Source organism: Debaryomyces hansenii (assembly GCF_000006445.2).
Source record: "Debaryomyces hansenii CBS767 chromosome E complete sequence".
Taxonomy (NCBI): Eukaryota; Fungi; Ascomycota; class Pichiomycetes; order Serinales; family Debaryomycetaceae; genus Debaryomyces; species Debaryomyces hansenii.
Window position 1 is genome coordinate 373,366 of NC_006047.2, and position 13,508 is coordinate 386,873.

A 13,508-nucleotide genomic window follows, 5' to 3' on the forward strand; every position below is an offset into this window, starting at 1 on the left:
GAAGTTATAGTTAGATCTGTATATAAATTTAAGCTACATATTTTTCAGATGAGAAGAACTTAAGCATCAAAATTCCTATTAAGTGCAAATAGGTCAACTTATTCATGTATATACCGACTGCTCGAAAGAGATTGCTAAGGAATGGAGTTCTTGGAAGAGTGGCGTGTTTGAGGAATCCTTGGATTTTCCATAGGCGTAATATACAAATAGTCCATAATAATGCATCTGTCCAAGCTGAACAGGTACAAAAGAAACGTCTCAACCTTGACAGCGTTGCCAGCTTGAAGTATGATCCTTCAGATGATCTTACAGACTTCACATCATTTGGAATTTTACCTTTTTTTCAAGAAAAATTGAATAGACTATTACGTCCTGACGATAGGAGCATCACCTCGGCTCCGGATTACAATGTACCTCCAACTCATGATCAAAGAACCTTATTGTCTGTATTGAACTCCGAACATAGTTTAATTCATAGAGGTTCCTCGCAAACTGGGAAGAGTTTAGCGCTACTTACTTATGCATTAAACCATACGCTATCAAAAGTACCAAATTTTGGATCTTTGAAGAATTCAAGGTCTTATCAGTCTGTTGATTCTATTATCTTGGCTCCCACAGACCTATTAATCGGAAAATATGAGTATTATGCTAAAGAGCTTACAAAGGATATCCCGGAAATGTGTTGCCCAGATCAACTACTTGTTGATGGAAGCGACAATGATTATTCTGTAATGAGAAAGCCATTAAGTGTGAAATTCTTGTATTCAGATGGAACAACTAAATCCTTGTGTACATCCAACAATTCTGAATATTCTTCCAATATTCCTCAAATATTAATAACTACACCCAGTAAACTTTACGAAATAATGAATGATGAGAAGTCAGTAGATAACATAACGAAAGGAAACTTGAATGAAGTTCGATTCTTTGCCATTGATGAGATGGATTTTCTACTTAACACAACGAATATTTCTACGACTAGTAATACAAATTTAGTGAATAGTGGCAAGAAGTCAAAGTATCTTAACAAGATTGAAAAGATTATCCGTGAATTGCAAACTTCGCAGATTAAATATTACACTTCCCACTTAATTCGCCGGTTGAAATATGTCGAAACTACACATAGAAATGCCAATAAGGAAGCATTCGATAATAACAAATTTGACCATGCCACGTTTGTTCTTGAAGATAACACTTTATCTACTAGTAATGTCTCAACTAATCTAGAACTTTTGCTTAGCCACAACTCGACAAATTCCAGACCAGATGAAAGTTTGCTTAAAAAGTTAATTAAGGTTAAACGTAAAGTTCTTTATAAGCCTATTCAATATTGTTTTATCTTTCACCCAAAACATAGCTATCAGCAAATACTTTTACAGTTGTCTAACAAGAAGTATAAAAAGGCTTTTGATGAGACGATTATGAAAGAACTTCAGAAAATACACAACGTGTCAAGAAATGATGATAGATTGCAAAACGAGTATAGTAAATATTTGTTGGAGAAAGTAACAAGAAATGATCAAAAACAAGAAGATTCCCAAGTCAGTTTCATTGAAAAGTTGGTTCGATTTGATGATTCAAAAAGATTTTATAGGAAACAAGAAAGAAAGATTGTTTCTGTTGGGTCATTTAATCTCGATAATAAAATAATAGATACGTCGAAAGAAGCATCAGAAAATGAGACTAGTTCTTCAATCAGCAAGATTCAAACACATTTTGTTGAAGCAAGAAATATAAAAAAGAATTCTAACCGAGTATTATTGAGAGATATTAACATTACTAAGAATATGCCTGATAAAGTAAAGACAATATCAGTGTTAGAAAATGATATAGAGAATTCGGGGTATAATATAAAGAACCTTTTAAAAAGTTTCTTGAAATCCCGAATGTTATCGACTTCCTCATTATTAAAGAAAGACAAGGGGTTCATTAATAATCAAATGATTGTAACCGAAATAACAAGAGCAACTATTCTGAAATTTAAAATGGAATATCCGCTTAATACCGACCCAATATTGATTGTTATGCCACCTGCTATCAACGTGGAATCACTTTCAGATGAGCTAAGCATGGATAAATCGTCTCCCGATAAGTTTACATGCCTCAATACTGAAGAATTTCGGACTAAAACTGAATGTGCTAGCCCAAATTTTGACTACCTTGCTTTACTGAACTTCTTTTTAAAACAGTCACCAAAGGAGTATGATATTAGGACTAATCTCATTGTGCATCCTGATCAATTAATTGGACAAAATATCAGTGGTTTGACAAATTTGATAGTAATCGGGATGGAATCAATGTTGCCACAACTTGCCTTTAGCTCGAAGGATCTGACCGTCGATGAAATCGCTGGTATAGATGATCCTGTAAGCGACTTATCGTCCTTTTACTTGTCCAAATTGTCTTCGCTGTCAAATTCGAATGTAAAGAACTTATTGTTTGTGTTGGATGCGTTTAATAAGAATGATAGCAAAATTCTCAAATCTAGAATATCAAGCGATTTTCAGCGTCTAAGTCAAATTATACTCTATAATGATTTACAGGAAAGGATAAATTTGAGTAAACTTTGTGAAGAACATCCTGCAATGACCGAACTTGCTTATGGTATTGATAAATCATTTTATCAAAGAGTAAGAAATGACATAAACAAACATGTATATAAATAGACACCTTGTATTATAAAATGTATATATTATTCGAATTTAAATTTTTGACTTTAGTTATATTCTAACTCTATAAATTCCTATACAGAATATAGCTATTATAAAAAATAACTCATGATATCATAATTCGTTCTTTATGCCTTCCTTCTTTTGGTTGCAACAAATGTGGTCTGGCAAAATCGTTCGTGGTCAACGCGAGTTCTTCTGTTGAGGACAAGCTTTCATAGAATTTGTTAACTTTAGGATGTGCCATAATCTTATCCTTGTTGAAGTTCAAAACCTGTAAGCCATTCCGCGATACAGCTCTTGATAAGGCCACATATGCTTGCCCTTTTTCAAAAACTCTCTTCAAATCCACTTTCACCTTTGGTAATGTTTGACCTTGAGATTTATGAATTGACAAAGACCATGCAAGTATTAAAGGCAATTGTACCCGACGGGCCAAAACATTTTCATTCTCATCTTCAATCGTCCATTGTTCAGGTTCTACTAAAACTTCCCTGGTATTATAGCCATCAGGAAGTAAGAACCTTACGAGAGGATATTTCAGCTTACTAGAATTTTGATGTAGGGCCTTAATAAAATCAACTTTTCTTTCTTTATTTGTTCTGAATGCTAATTCATGAACATCTAATTCAACATCATGCAGGCCCTCCATTATTTCTATATCTTCTAAAAAATCGAAAATGGAATCATTTAAAGATAAAGGTTTATGTTCGGACTCTAATTCATCAAGAATTTTCTTCTTCTCCTTGTTCTTTTTAAATTCACGTTCTATTTCACTGATGGTTGCTTCAGGGTTTTCTTTCATCAAATTATAATGCATGTATGTATCTCGATCCATAAAATTCACGACCTGTCCTAATGAACCATTAACTAAACTTTCATCAAAATTCTTGATACACATCACCTGTGCATTTTTTTTTAAGAAGAGCTTTTGAGGTGCTAAGAAGTTATTTAAAACGGTTTGTCTTTGATCTGTAGGTAATGAACCTGAATCTATAGCTTTAAAAATCTGTGATTCTCCTTTCAATAAATTAAGTCTTGTATTGTTTGCGTTTTCAACTTCGTACCTTGTTGAAAATAATTCCGCTGGTTCGATACCGTCTGGATTATCCAATTTACGACTTAGCCTTTTGAACTCTGCAATAGTTTCATTGTTAACCTTACCATTACGCATATCATTCAACATGTCTATAAACCTTTGATCACCTTTTTGTCGGAAAACTTCCTTGAGAATAATTGTACACTTAATTGTATCTTTCCATGCTTGACTTTCAAATGCAAATATTGATTCCTCAACAATGTTTTGTCCATTAAGACTCATTTGGTTTGTAGGTTTTACTTTATTTACTGGTGGTAGCTGATAAAAATCACCACATACGATCAATTGTATGCCGCCGAACGGCTTGTTGTTCTTTCTTAAGGTTTTAGAAATAGAATCTAACTTGTTTAAGAACACACCGTCTATCATTGAAATTTCATCGATAATTAGAACTTTGACCAGACACCACCTAATATAAGCTTTTTTATTCCTTCTTATCTTTTTCATTAATGCACTGATAGTCCCATCACCTAGTCCGACACCTGCAAAACTGTGTAAGGTAATACCACCAATATTGCAGGCAGCCAATCCAGTGGATGCAGTAACTGCCACATGTCCCTTTTCATGTTTCTGTTTTAACGACTTGATGATCGACCTCAATAATACGGATTTACCAGTACCAGCTGAACCAGTATAGAAGAGCGATTGACCACCTGTTGCCAATTGTAAAACATACTCTTGTTCACCTGATAGTACTATTGGTTTGACACTTTTGATAATGTCAGTTGATTTTCTTGTGTTTGATTTTTTAATTTCCGAGTCATCTTCTATGTTAAAAGCCTTTTGGGTTGCTAGTTGAATAGTAGGATATATGTTTTCCAATTTCTTCGATCTAATAGAAGATGTAGAGAATGATCGTAATTGATTCGGAGTATTGGAAAACGGTTCTGTTATCTCAGAGGTCAGTCTTTTTGGCAGTATAGAGTGTTTTATAGGATGTTCCACAGGAACTGTAATAACTGGTTCAGGTTTGACTCTCTTGTGCTTGGGAGAAGAGCAATCCATAATATTTATTCGTGAATTTTCCGGAGACAATATAGTTCTCTCGATATTATAATTGTTGCATACTACATCAGCATTATCATCATTATTATATTTCTTCAACTGTGGTGCATGCAACGTACGAGAATCAAGCATTTGTAAAAGCGCCTCGTCGTCAGAAAACGCTACCGACAGTTCCATGTCGTCGTCCTCTAAATCTTCATCTTCTAATTCCTTCATGCTAGTATCATCACTGAATGAAGAAGAAAAATCAATCCCTGCAACTGCATCCTGCATTTCATGTTTATTCTTGTCGATAGGTATTTGTACAGAATGAACATTTCTGTTCCCATTATGTATTATGTTATCACTCTGATTTCTATTGCTATAGCCTGCACAATTAGCAGACATATTGGGTATGTTGTTATTGGAGATGATGCTTTTGGATTGCTTGTAAGTAGAATAGCCTCGAATGAGCCAATTATTTGAATATGACGCCTGCAATACAAAAATACGACGAGACATAAAATAAAATACGGTTAAAAAAGATTATATGTCAGTAGTATTCTCTATTATCATAAGACTCAGTTGCAACGGTTATTGCATTAATTGTTGTATTGAATAAATAATTCCATTAAATATATATTGACGCGAAGCTTTTAAAGTCTTGAAAAACTGATACCAAATTCGAATTGTAAATGTTGATAATAAATTGATCTCAACAAATAACTGATTATGAATGATGATAATAATGTACTAATCGCTGATGCTAAGATATACATTAGTATCGTCTATTTGCTTTCATCTACTACAAATGTTGATGTTGATGACTTATCCAATGTCTTTAATTCCTTGGGTTCAGACATGGATGTTGGAAAACCCCATACATACACAAATCTTCATAATATACTAGGCTTATTGCTCATATATCCAACTCGCTCATATATCTCAATCGAGAATATTGCAAGGTTTGCACAGGGAGTTGTGAATTATGCAAATTCCCCAGAGGATCGAAGTCTAAATGCTTCTGAAGGGTTGTACGAAGACTTAGAAGAATTTGCCAATTGGATCTCGAGTCGGTTCAAAATAGATGACAGTGCTATATTGTCGCTAGATGATGGTCTATTGGTCCAAGCTGCGTATGATTTGGCTTTAGATAATAGGTTACAATGTGAACAGTACGGATATACATTAACCACTAACCAGTCAAACAATGAATTGCTCTTCCAGTTCGTTCAAGCGAAGGCTTTATTCTTATCGAAGTACTGCACTGAGATAGGTGTTTTAAATCCATTGTTTGAGATATTAGAAGGATATGCTCCATTTGATAAATGGTATCGAGGCATTATAGTCCCGTTCATGTACTACTGGGACAATTATGGGTCACTTAATAGCAATTCGCTATTGGATCTTTTCCAATTTTTAAAGTCGGAATCGTTCAATGAAATGTTGCATATACTCATTGAACCTTTGAATCTGCCGGCTTATAGTGAAAAATTGTCTGTTAGCAATTGGGTTTCTAAGGTCATTATGCCGTTAGTTGTTTATCAAGGCTATGATTTTAAACCATTATTAGAATGGCTATACTTTAGAGGAGATTGGAATGTTCAAGAACCTTCGAAGAAATATAAAATATGGAATAATGCAATACGATCCATTATATCTTTTAAGGATTATAATAATGATGTTCTAGAGATTTCAAACTATGAGAATATTCTAAGATTTTTTTTGGGTTCATGCTACTATTACGCAATATTTTATGAAACAGTTGAAAAGGTCTCATCGATAGAAATGTTAAAATTATATGATTCCATAAAGGATAGTTTGGACGTAATCAAGAAACGAGTGGGATCTCCGCATAGTGGAAAAACTGACTATGCTATAGATAAACTAGATTTTGATTCTTTGGATAATTCATCTGATCTTGATGCATTTATGAATGACCCTTCAAACCCATTTGCACAGTTATTCAACCCTAGTCCCTCGTCGATTAGTTTTCTTCACGAAGCTATAATAACTTGTGAGAGGTTATACCCTACAAATAAATTCACGATTCTTGAGTTTTTGAAATTAAAGTATTCAACCGCGTCCGATTTCTCATATGGTGAGCGAGAGGTAGCTAAAATAATGACGAATCTCAATACTAATAACTGGACCATGATTTTATCGTCTGCTCGCTTATTCACTGATTCATTTATTGCAAACGATGAAGCAAATAACGAATCTATAAATAAGCTTATTATTGATAGATTTTTATTCAATAATCTATTTGATGTAGTCGGTGACTTCTATGAGAAGGGAGAGTTGTCCATCTCTGTTGATGCTCTATTTTCTATAATTCTGAAAAAGTTTTGGGAATCATTTAATAAAGCGTCGAACTTTAATAACAAAATCGGAAGATTACATGAAGCTTCTCAAAGTATTGAACTATATGATAAAATTTCGACTGATGAACAATTATCAGCTATTAACAAAGAAGAAATCATAAGAATAAAGCATTTATTTAAGGCTGTGTCCAATATCAAGAACTTTAAGATTGTTATTCAAAAGGGATCCCCTTTTGTTCCTTCTGACTTAATCAGCCAATTCAGCTCCGTCTCCCTGATGGGTGCTCTTGATTTGGATGAACAAAAGCGGTCACCTATGGCGTTAATTTCTACCATTCTAGAACAGAACCCAAAATCATACTTGGCATTCGAAAAATTATACAAAATTTTGAATGATCTCCTTATATTCTTCAATGATAACCGGTCAGAGCCTACGTTTTATTTCAACAAATTGAAATCTATTTGCATTGAGTCAGCATTAGTTGATAACAATTTTCAATTTGCATATAGGCAATCTAATGAACTACTTGATCATTATTCGGTCGACCTGAACAAAAACTTGAATGACTTTTGGCTCACGTTCTATCAAGTGGGTAAATTTATTTCCCCTGAATGGTTTAATGAATCTCGTTCTCCACAAAACGATAAGATTGACATATTAATAAAGCAGAGAGAAATATTATCCAAAACCCTCAAATACTCTAAACCATCAGATACTTCTATTGACAATAGTAGACTCATATTAAAACAATGGGAAAGCATTAATAGCCAAATCGAAGACTGGTACATAAATCTGCAACAAGGTTACTACACCAAGGGCTTATCTTCTACGACTGACGCTGTTCCTGAACGTATGGCTACTTTAGCTAGTGACATTATGAATGATGCGTCAAATACTACAACACAGGCTAGTGACAAGTTATCTAATTTATTCGTATCTGGTTTAGGGTGGGCACTAGGTGCAAATCCACAATGATTATAGTAAGTTATATACAGTATTTAAATTTATAGCTGAAATATTATATCTTTCAAAATATAACCTAAGATTGCATTTACTTTAATTACAATACGAAGCTGTATATTATGGTATTAATTACAAACAAACAGCAGGACCTCATTGATGAGGTTATATCTAACTATCTAAAAAATTATGATAAAATAGCGCAACAGTACTTAAAAATCAGACAAGACATATATGAATTAACAACATCAATCTCCCAAGAAATAACGGAATCAAAAGAGGGATTGGTATCCGATTCAAATAAATTCAAAATTAAACAATTGCTGTATGATTTTGACAAGGTCTGTGAAATATATAAGACTCATTTGCAAATTTTAAATCTGAATCTCGATATCAAACAGAATATTCCTCCACCATATATCGAAGAACTTAACTTACAATATGATGCATTATTAGCGAGAAAAACTGACTTAAAATCAGAAATAGACACTTTAAAAAATGTTCAGAAGCCATTATTGGATAAGATGAGATTGTTACTTAAGAGTTTTGAAAATGGGCTTAATAGTCGAACCGCTAAAAGAATGAATAGGATAGTAAGCGATGGTATAAATGAACCAGACGAAAATAGTAAGGATATAGACGTTCAGTCTTTAATATTCCATTCGGCTGATATGGAAACGTTATTCAGTGATGTGGATACTAAATTGAATCAGTTGAAAAATATAGGCAATGACGACGACCCCGATAACATCATTGATTCTAATCAACCAAAGAATATAACCCGTTACATCGACGAACACTTACGAAATGGGAGAACCTTTCATCTTTTAGAAGAAGATAAATACATTTATGATGTATCAAAATCTGCTACGGTTGATACTGCTACGTCCCTTACAAGTGTAGATGAGTATGATAGAATGATTGAAAATTTAATTATCAACATAAAGGACGTCATCGAGCATGGTGCAGAATCCAAGGAAAGATGGAGTAATAATGCAAGAAAATTGGACCTCATAAAAGAAACTTTGAACAAATTTGAAGATTCTGTGGATATTTCTGACGAAGAGATGGAATCATAGAAATTGTACGAATTACATAATTAACCTTTTTAATAATATATATTACTATAGATCTAAAAACTCCACAGAGTTCTCAACATATTATACAGATGAATGTCCACTCAATATCGAACTTCATTATATTAATTTTATCGGTAGGCAGATTAATATCGTTGGTTATATTTCTATTTCTTAGTTCACAGGACTAATCAAAATCACAGAATCTCCTCTTACAAAAACCATATCCGTATTTTTAGTAACTGGTTCTTGTCCTTCTGGTACATCGTATATATATTCAACTGCGTCACTTAATATCATGTTACAGTGGGAATCATATCCTTGCAATTTACCTTTCATTTCACGAGCACCTCTTAATTTGACCAAAACCAATTCGTCTAACTGATAACGAACTAAGTCAAGTGGTTCTTGTTGTTGTTGTTCTGTCCTTACAGTTGACATCGTTGACTCTTTACTTACTTGTCTTTGCAATGGGGATAAACTGTAATATATTGGTGTTGAATACCGTATAGTATGAAAAAGACAAAACCCAATGTCGTGTTGGATGTCGTCAAATGTCGCATGTTGAAAAAACTCGAAAATGTCTACATCCAAAATTTTTCATCAGCTCTATATAGACAAAGTATTATAAGATTGATACTCCAGTAATATACTAATCATATAAAGATGGCTTCTCATCTTTCGATAAGATCTCTTCTGGGGAGCTCAAGATATTTGGCTAGAAATAAAGCTTTGAAATTCACAGATTTGAAGTCAATAAAATTAAGAGAGCCTATCGTTCCAACTCACAAGAATTTTGATGTTTCTCCAGATCACCCATTGTGGGCGTTTTTCCCAGACGGAAACAAGTCAGAGACTTGTTTCCGTGAAACTGTCGATTTGGACATCCAATCACGTCCATGGGGTTTACCAGAATTACGTCGTAAGTCCTTCGAAGATTTACACAAATTATGGTATTTGATCCTCAAGGAACGTAACATCTTAGCCAGAGAGGTTAGATTGGCTGATTCTTTTAACGAAAGATCAACACATGCTCATAATGATCTTGATGATAAATTAACATTAACACAAAAAAGAATTAAACAAGCTTTAATAGAGAGACAAGTTGCATACGAAAGAGTTCAGACCTTCACTGACAACCAAAAGGAATATTTATCAGACTTTGAGGAAAGCTATATCAATGCGGATTCTTCTGAGATTGTTTCATTTAATGAAAAATTGGTCAGATTGCAGTACGCATTTTTCGGGATTCAACCGCAATTAGAGGACTACAATTTGGAAGAAGATATCAATGTAAAATTCGTTGAAGGATTGTCATATGTTGCCAATTTGAAGTTGAAGAGATATTTGAGCCAAAACCCTCAAAGCACCGAAGAGTTCCAAACTCCATTAAATGGTGTTGTTGAAGAATTGCCATTTTTGTTGCGTGACACTGAAGAAGCCATTGAAGAAGTCCAAGAATTGAGAAATAGCGGTGCTAATGTAGTCTTACATAAGATTGAAGTATTCCCATTCTTAAGAAATGCACTTGGTAAAACAATTCAAGAAGCTTATGCTAGCGATGAGCAATTGTGAGATAACGATAAAAGGCCGAACCATAATTGGTCTTCCCAATAATTACATGTATATATTAACCATTCTTACTAATACTCTGCAATATATGTGAACCATTTAGGTAAGTAGTTTCTAGATCAAGTAGTAACAAATGAAGGATGCGACATTTTTCGACATCCGACTTAATGTATTCAACATGATTGGAAAACATGAACTAAAGAATACTAGGCATAATTGTACTATAAAAACACCGAACAAATAAAAATGGGAGGAAGGATTCATGGCTTCTTAGGTGGAGTTTTATTAACTTCTGCTTTGACTTATTATACTGGAGAATATTTCCGTAAAAATCTGAAATTCGTCTCAACTCACTTGAAAGCTTCAGACAACATAATAAATAATAGAATTCTTACAGACAGAGATATTACAAGAGAAGTGATTCCAATCAGTAACCAGCATAACTCTATCACTCGTTCGAATACCGTGGAAACTTGTAAAGATATTTGGAACGATGAAATAATCCAAATGGTTAATTGGATATACGGAATTAATTGGTACCAATGGGGGATTGAGGCTGACAAAACCTTCAATGAATTAACGGATAAAGTCGCTGCTTCTGTAGTAGAGAAAAAATGAAGTTTATTGTCTAGATAGAATCGAGTCATAAAATGTGTATAATTTAAATACATACTGAAGTTATTGATACGAATGTAATCAGAGGGTTTTCTTGTTATCATCTGTAGAGACGATTTCATATTCTTCCACTTCACGCGTACTCCTAGTTTTGAAAAACTTGAGTACATCTCTATAAACTACGTAGTTTGCAATTGGAGCAATAATCAGGAATATAAACGAGACAATTACTTGAAAGAAGCCCCACGATCTAGGTAAGACACCTAGAACAGAGCACCCTAATAACCATCCAATGAAATCCGTGGTAACTGTGTCGTATCCTCTGTTCAATTGGTTAAGTATTATATCAGCACAATCTTCCCCTGATATTGGCTTACTTGAACCTTCGATCGATTTGGTAATTGAAGGTTTGGTCTTTTGTTCCTCCTCATACCCTTCACTTTGAAAATTACCAGGGAACACACACGAAACTCGATAATTAAAAGGCCCCATCTCTTGGCGTAATATAATGGAAAGTGATTGTATAGCACTTTTCAATGGTGCATATTGACTGTATCCAATAAATGGATAAAAGCTTACAACAGAAGAAACAAAAATAACATGACGTTTTTTGTATTGGTCGCATGAAAGATCTGAAAACTGACCAAGCACTTGTTTGAACCCAGTATGTGTTATATTCAAAGAAGTAGTATAGTTTGTATTAATACCAATTGCAAAATCCTTAGCTGTCAAATCGCTGAACAATTTAGGAATGGATGATCCAGCACAACAAAATATGAAGTCTGGATCTTGTTTCTGATCCACAATCAAATCATTCCATAATTTCACACAATCTTCATAATTTGAGGCGTCACAACATTTATAACTTAACGTGGCATTATTTTCAGGGCTAGAACTTTGAATTCTTTCTATTTGAGCTACCAATTTGGTTTCTGTTCTTGCAACAAGTATAACCGAACAATTTTGCTGGTAAAGCTTCAATGCTAAATCAGCTCCAAGTCCTTGTGAAGCACCAACAATCAATGCAAGCTTACCTTCCGCATGTATCTTATTATTTGAAAACAACATTAGATATGTCTATGGTGAAAGTTCAATACTTTCTTCAGATGCGTGAGACTACTTTATATGCTCATTCGTGTTACACAATATCTATAGTGCTACAAGATATATGCTATAATATAAACCGCTTAATGTTCAAATATACATTAAATCATATCTCCATTTAAATGAATAGAGGGAGGATTATATTCTATATACAATTATTCATTACAAATATTTTAAAATGAAATTTAGGATGACAAGAATGGTGATTTTGGAAGCTCAACCTTTTTGGCTTCTGGTCTAGGAATGGTTTTAAATTTCTTGGACATTAATAATTTACCAGACATAGAACCACCATTATATTCTAAGTTTCTTGGTAAGTTTTTTAAATTTTCTTTCATGTCAGCGTCGGTGACTTCACCAGATTCGGGATCATATTTGAAAAATTCAACTTTGGCAGTTTCAACTGCTTCACGGAACTTATCTTCACCATTGACACGGAACTGTGTTAATTTAGTAACGGTATGTTTAGTCAAATCATCCAATTCCAATCCTTGTAATTCCAATCTGGCAACAATCTTAGCTGTGAACCAAAATTTTATTTCGTATTCCGAATCCACCAATTCTAAAACGGACATCGGAGCTTTATCTTCTCCTAATCTTGGTTCCAACTTTATAATACGGGTGAACCCGTGTGTTCTCTTTGGGTATCTATTCACTAAGTCATTGATCACTTTCGACCCGACTTCTTGTTTATCTGGAGGTTGTAAGAAAGCAAATGCTTTATTGTTCTTAAGTTTGAATTCTTCATCTTTTTCCGACATCTGCTTGTTTTCACTAACGGCTCTACTCAAGAAACGTTCGATCTTCCTTTGTGATCTCTTGGCCTTTGTTCTACCAGTGACAATATATTCATGACGGATTAAATTGGCACACAAATTTTTGTCCATCAGCTTAACGTGACGTGCAACGTTAGCATGGAATTTCTGTAACGATGGCATCCCTTTATGTGTTGTATATTATAGTGCTAATGTGCTTGTAAGCTTTCATGATCAGCGAATTGAAAAATTTTGTTCTAGTACAAATGTCGTGTCAAAATTCTGAATGTCGTATTGACCTATATTAGCACTGCGACATTTATATCTCTATCTGACAATAGCTGTAACT

The 13,508-nt window shown here is 33.9% G+C and overlaps 9 protein-coding genes across 9 annotated transcripts; 5 read left to right on the forward strand and 4 right to left on the reverse strand. All coding sequences in view use genetic code 12, as the record gives it.

Moving 5' to 3' along the window:
- Window positions 1-104: 104 nt before the first annotated feature.
- Window positions 105-2,666, forward strand: DEHA2E04422g (DEHA2E04422p; the record flags this gene model as incomplete). Its single annotated transcript, XM_459512.1, has 1 exon — window positions 105-2,666. The coding sequence occupies one exon, from the start codon at window positions 105-107 to the stop codon at window positions 2,664-2,666; it is 2,562 nt and encodes an 853-aa protein (XP_459512.2).
- Window positions 2,667-2,775: 109 nt separating this feature from the next.
- On the reverse strand, window positions 2,776-5,274 carry DEHA2E04444g (DEHA2E04444p; the record flags this gene model as incomplete). Its single annotated transcript, XM_459513.1, has 1 exon — window positions 2,776-5,274. One exon carries the CDS (start codon window positions 5,272-5,274, stop codon window positions 2,776-2,778), a length of 2,499 nt encoding a protein of 832 aa, XP_459513.2.
- A 210-nt stretch (window positions 5,275-5,484) lies between these two features.
- Window positions 5,485-8,052, forward strand: DEHA2E04466g (DEHA2E04466p; the record flags this gene model as incomplete). The annotated part of the gene is made up of 1 exon (XM_002770371.1): window positions 5,485-8,052. One exon carries the CDS (start codon window positions 5,485-5,487, stop codon window positions 8,050-8,052), a length of 2,568 nt encoding a protein of 855 aa, XP_002770417.1.
- Window positions 8,053-8,159: 107 nt separating this feature from the next.
- Window positions 8,160-9,116, forward strand: DEHA2E04488g (DEHA2E04488p; the record flags this gene model as incomplete). The annotated part of the gene is made up of 1 exon (XM_002770372.1): window positions 8,160-9,116. The coding sequence occupies one exon, from the start codon at window positions 8,160-8,162 to the stop codon at window positions 9,114-9,116; it is 957 nt and encodes a 318-aa protein (XP_002770418.1).
- A 171-nt stretch (window positions 9,117-9,287) lies between these two features.
- Window positions 9,288-9,554, reverse strand: DEHA2E04510g (DEHA2E04510p; the record flags this gene model as incomplete). Its single annotated transcript, XM_459516.1, has 1 exon — window positions 9,288-9,554. The coding sequence occupies one exon, from the start codon at window positions 9,552-9,554 to the stop codon at window positions 9,288-9,290; it is 267 nt and encodes an 88-aa protein (XP_459516.1).
- Window positions 9,555-9,779: 225 nt separating this feature from the next.
- On the forward strand, window positions 9,780-10,688 carry DEHA2E04532g (mitochondrial 54S ribosomal protein YmL4; the record flags this gene model as incomplete). The annotated part of the gene is made up of 1 exon (XM_459517.1): window positions 9,780-10,688. The coding sequence occupies one exon, from the start codon at window positions 9,780-9,782 to the stop codon at window positions 10,686-10,688; it is 909 nt and encodes a 302-aa protein (XP_459517.2).
- A 243-nt stretch (window positions 10,689-10,931) lies between these two features.
- Window positions 10,932-11,303, forward strand: DEHA2E04554g (DEHA2E04554p; the record flags this gene model as incomplete). The annotated part of the gene is made up of 1 exon (XM_459518.1): window positions 10,932-11,303. One exon carries the CDS (start codon window positions 10,932-10,934, stop codon window positions 11,301-11,303), a length of 372 nt encoding a protein of 123 aa, XP_459518.2.
- Window positions 11,304-11,381: 78 nt separating this feature from the next.
- DEHA2E04576g (DEHA2E04576p) lies at window positions 11,382-12,368 on the reverse strand (the record flags this gene model as incomplete). Its single annotated transcript, XM_459519.1, has 1 exon — window positions 11,382-12,368. The coding sequence occupies one exon, from the start codon at window positions 12,366-12,368 to the stop codon at window positions 11,382-11,384; it is 987 nt and encodes a 328-aa protein (XP_459519.2).
- A 221-nt stretch (window positions 12,369-12,589) lies between these two features.
- Window positions 12,590-13,342, reverse strand: DEHA2E04598g (mitochondrial 54S ribosomal protein YmL8; the record flags this gene model as incomplete). The annotated part of the gene is made up of 1 exon (XM_459520.1): window positions 12,590-13,342. One exon carries the CDS (start codon window positions 13,340-13,342, stop codon window positions 12,590-12,592), a length of 753 nt encoding a protein of 250 aa, XP_459520.2.
- Window positions 13,343-13,508: the final 166 nt, after the last annotated feature.